The following is a 15,921-nucleotide window of genomic DNA, read 5'->3' on the forward strand; positions in this document are numbered from 1 at the left end:
ACCATCCATAAAGATTGGAGAAAAGGACTCTTGGATTCACTGCTCACATGTGAAGAAAGCATCTTCCGCTGAGACTGATTGACTGAAACCTATCGCATGCATTGGAGATAATAATCCTTAGAGAAGTGGATGCTTTTTTTTTTGAGAACACATTGAATTACTGATTTTTTTCCTTATTTTTATTATTTCTTTTCTTTATTTTGATTAGAATATTTGATTTTTTCTCATTTTTGTACTGAAGGTACACATAATTAATATTAATATTTTTTCCTGCAGTAATAGAAGTTAATATATATTCTTGCTATAATATCAATATATACCTAAAAGCTTTAAACTATGGGAACCTGCCATTTATTGATAAAATATTATAGGACTGTGATTAATGTTTATGTATGATTCCAGAAAAAGGGATAAAAAACAAGGAGCACAGATTTAAACTGAATAGTGCCAAAAAGAGCACACATGAAATACTAATGTGGGACTCGAGGTTGCGACGCTTGACATATGTTAAGTCATAGGACTTCCTTGTATCTACACTCTTTACGAAGTACTCATACAAGTACAAAGTTTGACTATCATGCTGGCTCCCTATATCCCTGAGAATGACAAAAAAATCAGATGAGGGAATGATGCTTCCCTATCAAAATAGAATTCTAATTCTTTTCTTTTTATATTATGGAAATTTCCTGTAGTCTTGGCTGCAAATGGCTAAATGACATATTACTGCATTCTGTCCTACAGGCTTGTGGGATAGAAATTACCTTATATTGGACCTATACCAGGGCCTATTTTGAATTTTTCCTTATGTTTTTGATTATTTTTCTCTTCTTTTGATAATTGACTCATACACCCCCATAACTCAACATTGCATTCTGAGTTGAACTGAATGTTTTTTAACACCTACTTCAGGGGGGATTGTATTTTAATTTAAAATCTAAGAATTTTCAAATTTTGAATTTTTTGTTTGAGATTGTATTTTAATAAAAATCCAGAATTTTGATTTTTTGTTTAAGATTGTACTTTTATAAAAATTCAAGATTTTGATTTTGTTCGAGAAAAGATCTTCAAGAAAGAAGCTTGAAACTTTTATATCCAGAAAAATGAACTGTTGCAGAAAGATGCCGGAAAACCTACACTTCATCAAGAATATCAAGAATGAACTTTGGATATGATTGATTGAACTGAGCTTTGATTGAACATTTATTGTAAATGTACACATTTATGCCAAAAGGGACTGCCCCTAATTTGGCTTTCTGTCAATGCGCCTAGCAAAACATTGGTTTTGCTTTATTTTCTTTTCTATTTCCTCTCTCGCTATTCTAATTTCTCTTAGAAAATTGAATATCATGTATATCTATAGTGATTGGTAGATGGAAGAACTTAGGGGAGGTGACATAGGAGATTTTGCCCTTAAAAATAAGAGCTCAGAGAAGAGCTAGAGATTCATTCTGAAACATTCAGATTGAGGAAGGACTGATTCTGAAACATTCAGATGGAGGAGGGAGCTGGTGAAAACAGCTGAGATGATGCTGGCCTGGTGTCACTAGAATCCTTGCTTAGGCAGACCTTGTGGTGAGTGTTAAAAGACTGACTGACTGATCTCTCTCTCTTAAGACTCAGGTCTAGGCCATATTGGCTTAAGGCCCTTCATACTTATTTCCTTTTTCTCTCTTTCTCTCTTTTCTTTAATTCCACATTTGTGTTAATTAAATCTCTATAAACCCAGTTGACTTGGGTATTTGAATTAATTGGGAATATTTCCCTGGCAACCACCTTATATTTGATTTAAAAACCAAGACACTGTAGTGAAACATATTTTCTGTGGTCAAATTTACTCACCCTCTCTTATATCTATCACAATTTATATCTTCCACCATTTTAATCACTATAGTTTAAGGCCTCAACCATTTTAAATCTCACACCTTGGGTGAGGAAAGAGAGATTTAACACACAATTCAAATGGGGATCTGGCCTTTATCCAGTGATAATAATAATAATAGCTTACATTTACATAACACTTACATAGATGTGTATAAAAACCACATTAGGAGGTTATTATCATCTCCAACTTACAAATACAGAAAACTGAAACAGAGAAGTTAAGTGATCTATGATCTCTCAATGAGGAAATGTCTCAAGTGGAATTTTTCTTTCTGACTCCAAATCCATGGCTTTGCTCACTACACTCCACCTCTATACAATGAAATTACTTTACATAGTCTAATAATTTGGAAGATTCAAGCTTTAAAAAAAATAGCAATGCAAACTTTTTCCTAGCTTTGCTAACCACTCATTGGGAAAATCATTTCCCTATTTTGGGCCTCAGTTTCCTCATACACAAAAGGAGGGGGTTGCACTAGATGATTTCTTTTCCTTTTTTAAACTCTTGCCTTCCATCTTAAAATCAACACAGTGTTTTGGTTCCAAAGCAGAAGAGTGGTGAGGGCTAAGAAATGGGGGTTAAGTGACTTGCCCAGGGTCACACAGCTAGGAAGTGACTGAGACCAGATTTGAAGCTAGGACCTCCTGTCTCTAAGCCTGCTCTCTATCTACTGAGCTACCCAGCTGCCCCCAGCTAGTTGATTTCTGAGGACTTTTCTGGGTCTAAATCCTAAGATTCTACAAGATACTTTGCTTTGAATTATAAAATTAATGTCAACAAGTATCTTCTCTACTTTAAACCAAAGTAGATATAATACAATACAATATTGGATTTTCTCTAATAAATTGGTTTCCATCATGGTTTAAATTTCTTTAGGATGGAAGATATGACCAATACATATTTAAATGGAAGCCTCTGATATTGATATCCTCACTACTGATTAGGATTACATATTGAACTCATTTTTTTCTCTACCAGATGAATTTATATGTATTTTATTCCTTTTCTTAATCTTACAAAACACAGAAAGACACTGAAGAATTAATTCATATGTTGCTAGTAAGGGGCAGTGTAGAGAATGACAGGATTAAAAAGGTGGGGAGAAAGACATTAGGGACACTACTTCTGACATGGAAAGATTTCCATTTGGGGTGGAGAAGACTACACAGCAGAAAGTCAAAAGTTGGAGTGAGATGAAGATTATGAGTGGATTTTCTCGGGTAAGAAAGAAGCAACATAAAGGAGTTCCGGAATTGAAAGCAATGTCACCTTTGTTTTAAAGGTTTTTTTCTTTTTTTATCAAACTTGATATTTCATTGATATAAAGGACTCTTAGTCACGTACATCCCCCCACCAATCCAAATTACTACCTGCTCTGAAACTTATAAATCCTCTTAGAGAGTTGACTGAGACATGGAAAGGTTAAATGACTTCTCCCAGGGTAGATAGTCAGCATGTCGGGGGCCTGATTTTGAAGGAGAGAGAGAGTAGTATCCAGGTTCTATATTAAACATGTTACAAATATATAATTTGATTCTCACCACAATCCTGTAAAGTAGATGTTATTATCCCCACTTTATAGTTGAGAAAAACAAAGCCAATTGAGGTTAAATGCCTAGCACAGGCCCACACAGTTAGTGTCTGCAGCTGAACTTGAACTCCCATCTTGACTCTAAGCCCAGTGCTGTATCCACTGTGCCATCTAGCTGCCATCATCTGGGCCCATAGTTTTCTAATTTAGAACTCAGCTCTCTTCTCTTAGAGGAAACTGGCTCTTGAGAAGCACAAAAAGTTGGTGGTGAATACCTTTGAAAAAAACTCATCTTTAGGCAAATATGGTACTCAGCCTAGAAATAATTATGACGCCATGGCCCAGTCAGCTCTGTTCCAACCCCGTTGGAGTTCGGGGGACTTTTTCCACCCAAACTACCAGGGGCATGAATTATTTAGCCTACATAGACAAGTCACCGTACAGCGCAATTCTAAACCCTTAATTTCTGTAGTTCTTGTTCCTGATGAGGAGTGAGAAACTTTTCTTTGTTTCATCTCCGTGATGGGTCTGTTTTTCTTTACAAATCCTTTGGAGGAAGTTTGTAGCCGCCACAGAAGACTGAAGCGTGATCTGCTTGTCTGTACAATTGTCGGCTTGCCTGTGCGACAGGAGAGAAGATAAGTTGTAGGTTACGGCAGCACTGGGAGAGGGTGTGGGGGGTTGGGGGAAATGCTACCGCCTGTACAATGATTAGCAGGAAATGGGCTCGCTAGCCAGAACTCGGCTTTAGATTTTGGTTTTCACTATGCTAATTCCCTAAAGGGTAATCCCCCCTCTCAGGTCCCCTCCCCCCGCAAAACGAGAATATCAAAAGGATAATACTGGAGAAGCGGAATCTGAAAAGGAAAAGTGGGTTCTGGGAGTTCGGAGTTGCTCCTACCTACGGGAAAACAGCTTGCCGATGCAAACTGGGAGCCTGGGGAAATATAGGCTGGGTTTAAGCAACCTGCTACTGGGATTTAGACAAAGAAGGTTTGAGAGAGGCAGGCAAGCAGGCAGAGGAAAGAGGAGGGAACGGTTCCTAATGTCAGCCCGGGAAGGGAAAGAGCAGCCAGGCTCGTTGAAAGAGATGGAAAGTGAGCACCCTGTGTCCTCCTGGGCGGAAGAGGCAGCTGTTTGGACCAAAATACCAACTCAGGTGGAAAAAAAGTAAGTTGGAAGCAAGCACTTCATGATTTTGACTAGCTTTGAAACATGCCTTCGTTGATGCATTATCTTTTTGTAGTTCCTATTTTTACTGTAGTCTTTTTTATTCTGGTCTACATGTTTAATATCTATAGTGATCAAAGCCTTCCGAGGCTAAATATAACAAACACTTTAGTTCTAGCTAAAGTCTGCAATTCGTTTATCAAAGGGAAAACCGCTTTCCCGTTGGAAAATACTCTAACAGTATCTGGGAAATCTTGCAAGGAATACTTGCTCCAAAGTCACTACATAACAACTACGCTTTCAAAAGAAGAGGCTGAGTTTCCTTTGGCTTATGCAATGGTCATACATAAAGATTTTGGAACCTTTGAGAGACTCCTGAGGGCGGTTTACATGCCCCAAAATGTTTACTGTGTTCATGTGGATGAGAAGGCAACAGCTGAGTTCAAAGATGCTGTGGGGAGATTGGTGAGCTGCTTCCCCAATGCTTTCCTTGCCTCCAAGATGGAGCCAGTTGTTTATGGTGGAATATCCAGGCTCCAGGCTGACCTGAACTGTATGAAAGACCTTGTAGCCTCTCAGATTCAGTGGAAATACCTCATCAACACCTGTGGGCAGGATTTCCCCCTGAGAACCAACAAGGAAATAATCCAGCATTTGAAAGGATTTAAAGGGAAAAATATCACCCCTGGGGTGCTGCCTCCTGCACATGCCATTGAAAGGACAAAATATATCCATAGAGAGCATCTGGGTCTAGAGGCATCTTATGTAATAAACACCCAAGCATTAAAATCCCCACCTCCACACAATTTGACCATTTACTTTGGCTCTGCTTATGTTGCCCTTACAAGGGAATTTATCAATTTTGTTCTCCAAGATCAACGGGCCATTGATTTCCTGCAGTGGTCTAAGGACACCTACAGTCCTGATGAACATTTCTGGGTGACACTCAATAGGATTCCAGGTATGTGTCTATTTAATTCCTAAGATAAGGTATGCTAAACAATCTCTTGAAGAACTGATTTCCCCCCTCCCCCTCAGAAATAGAATATAAATTTCCCTCCATTTAGATTCCCAGATAATATTTCATGAGTATATTTTGAAATGCTGGGCTTTTTGCTAGAGGACTGTAAAACTGCCAGTATTCCGACCTAATATGGGAAAGCAATATACATAGGAACCATTCTGGACTGAATTGTATCCTTACCCTTACCCTCAGTGGAGTTCTTTGAATCAATTTAACCATACTTTAAATTTGAGATAGATAAGAGGTAGTTTCCCACAAATCACTTTCCCCTTCTCTTAACTAAGGAGATTTGTCTTTGAAGAAAGGAACTTATTTAAGGCTCAGGAGATAAGAAAATAAGGAAGAATTAAAGCTGAACTATACAACTTTGGTAACAGGAAGAAAAAATTTATCTTTATTCAGGTCATTAGGAGGCTACAGTATTAGAAGGGAAGGAGAAGGGGAAGAAAAAAATAAGTATATAATACCTAAAATGTGCTAAATGCTTTTAGAAATATTATCTTCTTTGGTTCTCACAACAATACTGTGAGATAAATGCTATTATTATTCCCATTTGACATCTGAGGAAATAAAGGCTAAGTGAAATGCTCACAGTCACATGGCTTTTAAGTATCTGAGGCAGGATTTGAACTCAAGTCTCCCTCTTTTTTCTCTCCAAAACCCTTACCTTCTGTCTTGGTAGCAATACTAAGACTGAAGAGTACCAAGAGCTAGACAATCTGGGTTAAATGATTTGTCCAGGGTTATACAGTTAGGAACTATTTGAAGCCATATTTGCATCCAGGTCCTCCCAACTCCAGGCCTTTTGTTCAATCTGTGCTATCTAGCTACCCTGAACTCATCTTCTTGACTGTAGGCTCAACTCTTTATCAACAGCACAACCTGGAAGAGATCATGATTGTATTTAGAGTATGATAGCAAGATCTTAAATGTTCTGTTTGAGTGCTCTCCCTGGAAAACAAGATGCTGGATCCCAGAATCTCTGAGTTAGCTTTCAGGGTGTTCTGTACTTTTTTGGCCTTTTAAAATATCCTTTTGATGCATACTTTGAACACCATAATACACCACTTCCCAAACACACTGTACTTCTCTTAGAACAACAACAAACATCAAGCAAAGCTGTCCCATCCAATGGCTATGACAGTGTATATATATGTATGTAATATTCCAAACCATTGTCTATCTGTACCCCACCTATGGAAAGAAAAGTATATTCTATCATCAGTCATCTAGAACCAGGTTGGTTATCCTACTCATTCTGAATCTAGTAGTCTTTTTGACTAAATCCAGTTGTCTTCATCAACTTGTCACTTCTCAGTCATCTGTCATCACCTCCTTGTTTGTTATTTCCAATTTATCCTGTATGTATTTTGTTTTACATAGTTATTTGCCCATTATCTCCTCTATTTGATTGTGAGCTATTGAAAACAGGAATACTTAGTTATTTCTTTTTTGGTTTGTTTTGGGGTTTTGTGCCAAAATAGCACAGTTTCTGGTACATAGTAGGTGCTTAATAAATGCTTTTGCAGCTAGGTAGCTCAGTAAATGGGGAGTCAGGTCTAGAGATAGGAGGTACTGGGTTCAAATGGCTTCAGACACTTCCTAGATGTGTGACAATGGAATAGTCACTTAACCGCAATTGCCTAGTCCTTACTGCTCTACTGTCTGGAAACCGATAGTATCAAATCCAAGACAGAAGTTAATTAAAAAAAAATACTGACTTGACTTTTTAACTTTTTTGTTTATGTTAAATGTTTGTAGGTACTTTTGCCAAAAAGGGGGAGAGGTTACCCAGTCAATGGAATTTCAGTTCTATTCAAAGATATTTATTATGCATCTGAATTCTGCAAGATGCTATAAAAAAGCCAAATGAAAAAAAAATAACTACTAGCAGCGCCCCGCCCCCCCCCCCAGTTTTGTATATGTCTCTCCTCAAACGCAGTATCAAGTTACACACAAATTGATCTCCAACTGCAAATGTCATTGCACATTTACACTTGGCCAGTAGATAGATGACAGCATCATACTTTAGGATTCAAGCCAGCTTAGGCACAGTTCCAAGACAGCCCTTCATTAACAGAATACCTTTAATCATATAAGTTTTTCTATTTTTAATGCCAGGCTTTATAGAGAATAATTGTTTCTGAAAACCCAGTCACTCACTGCATACTAAATGTCCATGCTGCAAGACTGTTATTACTGCTAGTGGTGTTCTCCCTGTCTTTCCTCCCTCAGAAGCCAAAAGAACCCCCTGTTAGTTAATGTCAGACTACCATCAGATGAATTTGACACTCCCTTCCACCCCTCTGACTACAATGCAAGAAGGAAAAAAAAATTGGTGCCCGTTTTCTTTAAAAGGTACAACAAGGTAAAACTACAAGACCTTGAAAATTCAAAACCCAAAAAAATGGATTTGGTCACCATAGAATAAAACTCTTGATTTCCTGGATTTTGTTCTCTAATTATATCTGCATACAGTCTAAGTTGCCTTTACTAGATTGTGTTCTTAAGGCCTAGACTGTCTTCTCTAGTATCAGGGAGCACACATTGCTTGAGTGTGAGCAGAAAAAGTCTTTCCTTCTTATCAATGGCCAGTCTGGCTTATGCTTAGATAGAGTGAACAAGCATTTATTAAGTGCCTACTGTGTGCCAGGGATTATGCTAAATGATAGAATCACTCCTCTGCATCAATTTTTTATCCCTTGGTTTGTTGCAGTTCTTCCAGAAAGATGCAGGAACTTGTTAGAGAAGGGGAGGAGGAGCCAGGGCTAGGTACCATGGCGACACACCCACGCCCAACAAGGGAAGCTTGAGCAGAGCAACCATGTGCCTTCTTAGTTGGCATATTTATGAGAAAGGGAGAAGACAGGGCAGCTTGCTTTACACCCTTCATCACCAAGCCCCTAAGGAATTTCATAGGGAATTTTGTGGAACTGTTTTCTAGTTCATGGATCAGATATTCAGACTTTAATAGAATGATGGAATCTCAGAGTGAAAAGGTAGGATGGGGTCATCTAATGTAACCTAAAACTGAAACTGAATCCCTTTGATAAGCTTCCTAATAAGCAGTCATCCAATATCTGCCTGAACACCTCTAGTGAGGCAGACAGAACCCGCTACTTTCCAAACAGCTGATTCCATCTTGGACAGCCTTAATTTGGATTTCTTTCATTAAGCCTGAAACCTGCCTCTCTACAACTTCTGCCCATTGCTTGTAGATCAGTGTTCTGGATTCTGTGCAAAACAAATTTTAAACTCTCTTCCAAATGGTAGCCACTTTCTATCCCCCAACTCTTTTGTTTTATAAGCCAAATGGACTCATTTCCTTCAAATGAGCATACTATAATGATAATTAACAAGCCCAGGCTTATGTAGCTAAAAAGTGTCTAAGGTCTCATTTCAACTCAGAGTCCACTATACCATTTAACTGTGTAGGTGCCTAGCTCATAGTTTTCAGTCCTCTTGCCTTTCTATTCAATGTCCTTTGTTTAGCTCAAAATTGATAAGAGGTAAAAGGATATGGATAGGTATTTTTCAAGGAAATAAACTCATGATATCTATAGCCATATGAATTTCTTTCTTAAAATGTAGTATCTTAAAATGAAAACATTTCCAATGTGGTCCATCCAGGTAAGAGTATACCAGAACCATCTTCTTCTTCATTATGAATCCTATGCTTCTATTAATTCCATTTTAAGATTATTCTTTTAATAAGGTCAACATTTCCAGCCTCCCCTTACTCAACCCTCACTTTACTGCCCCTTGTCATCTGCCTTCCTACCTAACCATTTCACTAAAATAGCTCTTTCTAAAGTCACCAGTGACTGATTTAGTTGCTAAATTTAGTGATCTTTTCTTAGTCGTCTTCTTCAACTTTTTGGAAACATTTTGCCAGATCCTATTAGTCAAAAACAAAACCTAAAAATATTTTTAGAAACAATTTTTAAAAGTCATTTGATAAAGGAGAAAGTTGGTAAAATCTCTGATATTTCTATTATATTGAGTTCAGACTAGCATATAAACCGAGGGACCCACCCGCAAGTAAATTGCTTGAGATGGATATCAGCCAGTAAGTAAAAAGTTCAATAAAATTAGGACTAAGCCAAACACAAACTATCGGACACACCCCAAATAAGACCTGGGTGTAGTCTAAGCATTCCTTGCTCTGGCTTCCATGGAGTGGCTCTAGGGTTTAAATGGTTCCCACCTCATATTCTGAATTAAAACTAGGTTCAGATAATATAATTAACAAATAATAAATAATAAAACATTTTTCCTCCCAATTCCCTCCTTCTAGATATTTTTTTTCTTTCCTGATGGCAGTGACAAGGCCCTTTCCTTGTTCTCCTCCAACCTAATCCATTTTGGTTTCTTTTGTTGGTTCATTATCTCCATTCTGCCATGTCAAGTGTGGATGCTGTCTGAGATTTTATTCACAAGAGTTTTCTCTTTCTGTTCATTCCTTCAGTGATCTTATCCACAGCAATAGGTTCAGTTATCACCTATCTCTGCATCTCCAACTCCCTTTAGCATCAATTATTTTAAGTTGCCTGTAGGATTTCTCTGACTGTTCTTTCCCTCTCAGCTAATCAAATGACTTTTCCCTATTCAAACCTCAAAAAGATCAAGGATTTATTACCACATCTTGTAAATTAAACTTTTTTGCAAAAGGATTCTCTAATTCCTTAGCTGGTCACTACCCCAACTTAGGCCCTCATCATCTTTTATTTATTTATTTATTTATTTAAGTAAATTTAGAACATTATTCCCTGGTTACAAGAATCATACATATTCTTTCCTTCCCTTCCCTCCCCCAACCCTTCCTGAAACACCACTGTCAGAACCTATTTCCATGTTGTTGGTATTTGCATTAGGATGTTCATTTAGAGTCTATATCCGCAATCATATCCCCCTCGACCCATATAATCAAGCAGCTGTTTTTCTTTGATGTTTCTACTCCAACAGTTTTTCCTCTGAAAATGGATAGCATTCTTTCTCATAGATCCCTCCAAGTTGTTCAGGATCACTGCATTGCCACTAATGGAGAAGTCCATCACATTCAATTGTACAACAGTGTATCGATCTCTGTGTACAATGTTCTCCTGGTTCTACTCCTTTCACTCTGCATCAATTCGTGGAGGTCATTCCAGTTCACATGGAATTCCTCCAGTTTATTATTCCTTTGAGCACAATAGTATTCCTTCACTAACATATACCACAATTTGTTCAGCCATTCCCCAATTGAAGGGCTTCCCCTCATTTTCCAATTTTTTTTTTTTTGCTACCACAAAGAGCACAGATATGAATATTCTTGTACAAATCTTTTTCTTTATTATCTCTTTGGGATACAAACCCGCTGTTTTATGGCCGTATCAAAAGGCAGACAGTCTTTTAGTGCCCTTTGGGTATAGTTCCAAATTGCCCTCCAGAATGGTTGGATCAATTCACAACTCCACCAGCAATGAATTAATGTCCCGACTTTGCCACATCCCCTCCAACATTTATTACTTTCCTCTGCTGTCTTGTTAGCCAATCTGCTAGGTGTGAGGTGATACCTCAGATTTGTTTTGATTTGCATTTCTCTGATTATCAGAGATTTAGAACACTTTTTCATGTGCTTATTAATAGTTTGGATTTCTTTGACTAAAAATTGCCTATTCATGTCCCTTGACCATTTATCAACTGGAGAATGGCTTGATTTTTTGTACAATTGGTTTAGCTCTTTATAAATGTGAGTATTTAGAACTTTGTCAGAGGGTTTTGTAATGAAGATTGTTTCCCAATTTGTTGTTTCCCTTCTAATTTTGGTTGCATTGGTTTTGTTTGTACAAAACCTTTTTAATTTAATGTAATCAACATTATTTATTTTACATTTTGTAATTGTTTTCTAACTCTTGCTTGGTCTTAAAATCTTTACTTTTCCAAAGATCTGACATGTATACTATTCTGTATTCACCTAATTTACTTATACTTTCTTTCTTTATATTTATGTCATTCACCCATTCTGAGTTTATTTTCGTGTAGGGTGTGAGATGCTGATCCAAACCCAATCTCTCCCATACTGTCTTCCAATTTTCCCAGCAGTTTATATCAAATAGTGGATTTTTGTCCCAAAAGCTGGGATCCTTGGGCTTTCATAGACTGTCTTGCTGAGGTCACTTACCCCAAGTCTATTCCACTGATCCTCCTTTCTGTCTCTTAGCCAGTACCATATTGTTTTGATGACCACTGCTTTATAGTATAGTTAGAGATCTGGGACTGCAAGGCCACCTTCCTTCCATTTTTTTTTTCATGATTTCCCTGGATATCCTTGATCTTTTGTTCTTCCAAATGAACTTTGCTATGGTTTTTTTGAATTCAGCAAAAAAGTTTTTTGGTAGTTCAATGGGTATGGCACTAAATAAGTAAATTAATTTGGGTAGGATTGTCATTTTTATTAGGTTAGCTCATCCTACTTATGAGCAATCAATGTTTTTCCAATTGTTTAGGTCCAATTTTAATTATGTGCAGAGTGTTTTGTAGTTGTGTTCATATAATTCCTGTGTTTGTATCAGCAGATAGATTCTGAAGTATTTTATATTGTCTAGGGTGATTTTAAATGGAGTTTCTCTTTTTAATTCTTGCTGCTGAGATGTGTTGGTACTATATAGAAATGCTGATGACTTATGTGGGTTTATTTTGTCTCCTGCAACTTTGCTAAAGTTGTTGATTATTTCTATTAGCTTTTTAGCTGAATCTCTAGGATTCTTTAAATAGACCATCATATCATCTGCAAAGAGTGATAGTTTGGTCTCCTCATTACCTGTTTTAATATCTTCAATTTCTTTTTCTTCTCTAATTACTACTGCTAGTGTTTCTAGTACAATGTCAAATACTAGAGGTGATAATGGGCATCCTTGTTTCACTCCTGATTTCATTGGGAAGGCTTCTAGTTTATCCCCATTGCAGATGATGTTTGCAGATGGTTAGATATATACTGTTTATTATTTTTAGGAAAGGCCCTTCTATTCCTATGCTTTCTAGTGTTTTCAATAGGAATGGGTATTGTATTTTGTCAAAAGCTTTTTCTGCATCTATTGAGATAATCATGTGGTTCTTGCTAGTTTGCTTGTTGATGTGGTCAATTATGTGGATGGTTTTCCTAATGTTGAACCATACTTGTTTTCCTGGTATAAATCCTACCTGGTCATAATGAATAATCCTCGTGATTACTTGCTGGAGTCTTTTGGCTAGTATCCTATTTAAGATTTTTGCATCAATGTTCATTAAGGAGATTGGTCTTTAGTTTTCTTTCTCTGTTTTTGAACTGCCTGGCTTTGGAATAAGTACCATATTTGTGTCATAAAAGGAATTTGGTAGAACTCCTTTTTTTGCTTATTCTGTCAAATAGTTTCTATAATATTGAGATTAGTTGTTCTTTGAATGCTTGATAGAATTCATTTGTGAATCCATCTGGTCATGGGGATATTTTCTTAGGGAGTTCTTTGATGACTTGTTCAATTTCTTTTTCTGATATGGGGTTGTTTAGATATTCTATTTCTTCCTCTGTTAGTCTAGGCAATTTATATTTTGTAAATATTCATCCATATCACCTAGATTGCCATATTTATTGCCATATAATTGGACATCATAATTTTTAATAATTACCTTAATTTCCTTTTCATTAGAGGTGAGGTGTCTCTTTTCACTTTGGATACTGTTAATTTGGTTTTTTCTTTCCTTTTTTAAATTATACTGACCAGTACTTTGTCTATTTTATTTGTTTTTTTTTAAAGTACCAGCTTCTAGTCTTATTTATTAAATCAATAGTTCTTTGACTTTCAATTTTATTAATTTCTCCTTTGATTTTTAGGATCTCCAATTTAGTCTTCATCTGAGGATTTTTAATTTGTTCATGTTCTAGTTTTTTAATTTGTATGCCCAATTCATTGAGCTCTGTCCTTCTTAATTTGTTAATATATGAATTCAAGGATATGAATTTCCCACTAAGTACTGCTTTGGCTACATCCCATACATTTTGAAAGGATGTCTCATTATTGTCATTTTCTTCAATGAAATTATTGTTTCTATGATTTGTTCTTTAACAGATTTTGGAGAATTGTATTGTTTAATTTCCAATTAATTTTTGATTTACCTCTCCATGTACCCTTACTAATTATTATTTTCATTGCATTGTGGTCTAAGAAGGTTGCATTTATTATTTCTGCTCTTTTGCACTTGTTCACAATGTTTTTATGCCCTAGTACATGGTCAGTCTTTGTCAATGTACCAAGTGCTGCTGAAAAGAAGGTGTATTCTTTTTGTCCCTATTTATTTTTCTCCACATATCTACTAACTCTAATTTTTCTAAAATTTCATTCACTTTGCTTACCTCTTTCTTATTTATTTTTTGGTTTGATTTATCTAGTTCTGATAGACGAAGGTTCAGGTCTCCCACTAGTATAGTTTTTCTGTCTATTTTATCCTTTAGCTCCTCTAGTTTCTCCTTTAGAAATTTGGATGCTATGCCATTTGGTGCATACATGTTGATTACAGATATTTCCTCATTGTCTATACTGCCTTTTATCAGGATGTAATTGCCTTCCCTTTCTCTTTTAACTAGATTTATTCTTACTTTGGCTTTGTCAGATATCATGATTGTGATTCCTGCCTTCTTTTTATCAGTTGATGCCCAATTGATTTGGCTCCATATGTTTACCGTTACCCTATATGTATCTACCTTCCTCATTTGTGTTTCTTGTAGACAACATATGGTAGGTTTTGTGTTTGTAATCTACTCTGCTGTTTGCTTGCATTTTATGGGTGTGTTCATTCCATTCACATTTAGAGTTATAATTACCAGCTTTCTATTTCTCTGCATTTTGATTTCCACTCCTAAGGCTGCCCCTTCTTCTTTATTTCCTTCTACACCAGTGTTTTGTTTTTAATCAGCCCCCCTAATTCCCACCCTTATTTTACTTCCCTTTCTACCCCCCTCCCTTCTTATTCCCCTCTTATTTTCATTACTGTTTTTAAAACTGCCCTCCCACCCTCTCCCTCCCTTGTATTACTTCCCTCCCCACCAGTCCATTTGTTGCCCTTCTACTTCCCTATAGGGCGCAAATCAATTCTCTGCCCCAATGTATTTGATTGTTTTTCCCTCTTTGAGTCAATTTCAATGCATGTATGAATTGAGTTTCCTATCTCCAACCCCTTTACCCTTCCAGTGTATTGATGTTCTTCCCCCCTCATGCCCTGCACTTCTTTGTGACATATAAATTTACCCCATTTTGTTTCTTTTCCCATTTCTCTAGTTTTAACCTCCTTCTTTAAACTCTAGTTGTGTGTGTATATATATATATATTTATGCATACATGTATCTATATACAAATTCATGTCTTGGCATTTCATCCTATATAGTTTGTCACGGTTCCTTCTAAGTATAATTCTTCTAGCTACCCAGGTGATAATAACACTTTTTAAGAATTACCAATGTCCTCTTTTCTTATAGAGATACATGTCATTTTAACTTATTGGGTCTCTTAAAAAAAGGTTTTTTTGGCTGTTTTGTTTATCTTTTTCCCCCTTTCTTAATTACCTTTTGATGATTCTCTTGAGTTCTGTGTTTGGGCATCAAATTTTCTATTCACATCTGGTCTTTTCTTTACAGATGCTTCTATTTTATTTAATGACTATATTTTCCCCTGTAAGAATATAGTCAGTTTTGCTGGGTAGACCTAGTTGTAGACCTAGTTCCCTTGCTTTGCAGAATATCATATTCCATGCCTTTCAGTTCTTCAGTGTAGATCCCTCATCATCTTTTACCTGGACAATCATAACAACTTCCTAATGTCTTACCAAATCCAAGCTCTTCCCTTTTCACTCCACTTTTCACAAAGCTCTCAAAATTATCTTTCCCAAGGCATCAATCTAACTATGTCATCTCCTTACTCAAAATCTTCACTTATACCCTGTTACTTAGGGATTAAAAGAAGATTCTTTATTTAGTCTGGCACTTGGGAACCTCCAAAATCTACTTGATTCAATTAGCTTTTCAACCAACATTTCACCGAGTTGACTCACATGAAGCTTGCAATCCATTAAAACTACTAGGTCTTTTTTCTAGCTTTGTGTTTTTAGTAGATTTAAGTTCATCATTTTGGCTTTTTTAAGATACTCTCATGTCACTTGATAAGCATGGCATTTATGCCTTTATCCAAACCATGAATAAACATGTTGAACAGCATAGGACCAAGGACAGATCCCTAGCATAGAGAGTCTACTAGAGACTTTTTACTGAATTTACATGGTTACATTTACTCCCCCCAGGGCCAC

At 36.6% G+C, this 15,921-nt stretch overlaps 1 protein-coding gene across 1 annotated transcript in view; it reads left to right on the top strand.

Annotated features, from left to right (window-relative positions):
- The first annotated feature begins 3,755 nt into the window (after positions 1–3,755).
- Positions 3,756–15,921, top strand: part of LOC100027080 (N-acetyllactosaminide beta-1,6-N-acetylglucosaminyl-transferase) — a 111,208-nt gene continuing 99,042 nt past the window's right edge. Inside the window, exon 1 of the mRNA XM_056823412.1 lies at positions 3,756–5,544. Within this exon, the coding sequence (XP_056679390.1) occupies positions 4,629–5,544 (916 nt within the window). The 5' untranslated portion in view covers positions 3,756–4,628. The remainder of the gene's footprint in view (positions 5,545–15,921) is intronic.

The sequence above is a fragment of the Monodelphis domestica genome, chromosome 3 (assembly GCF_027887165.1).
Source record: "Monodelphis domestica isolate mMonDom1 chromosome 3, mMonDom1.pri, whole genome shotgun sequence".
NCBI lineage: Eukaryota > Metazoa > Chordata > Mammalia > Didelphimorphia > Didelphidae > Monodelphis > Monodelphis domestica.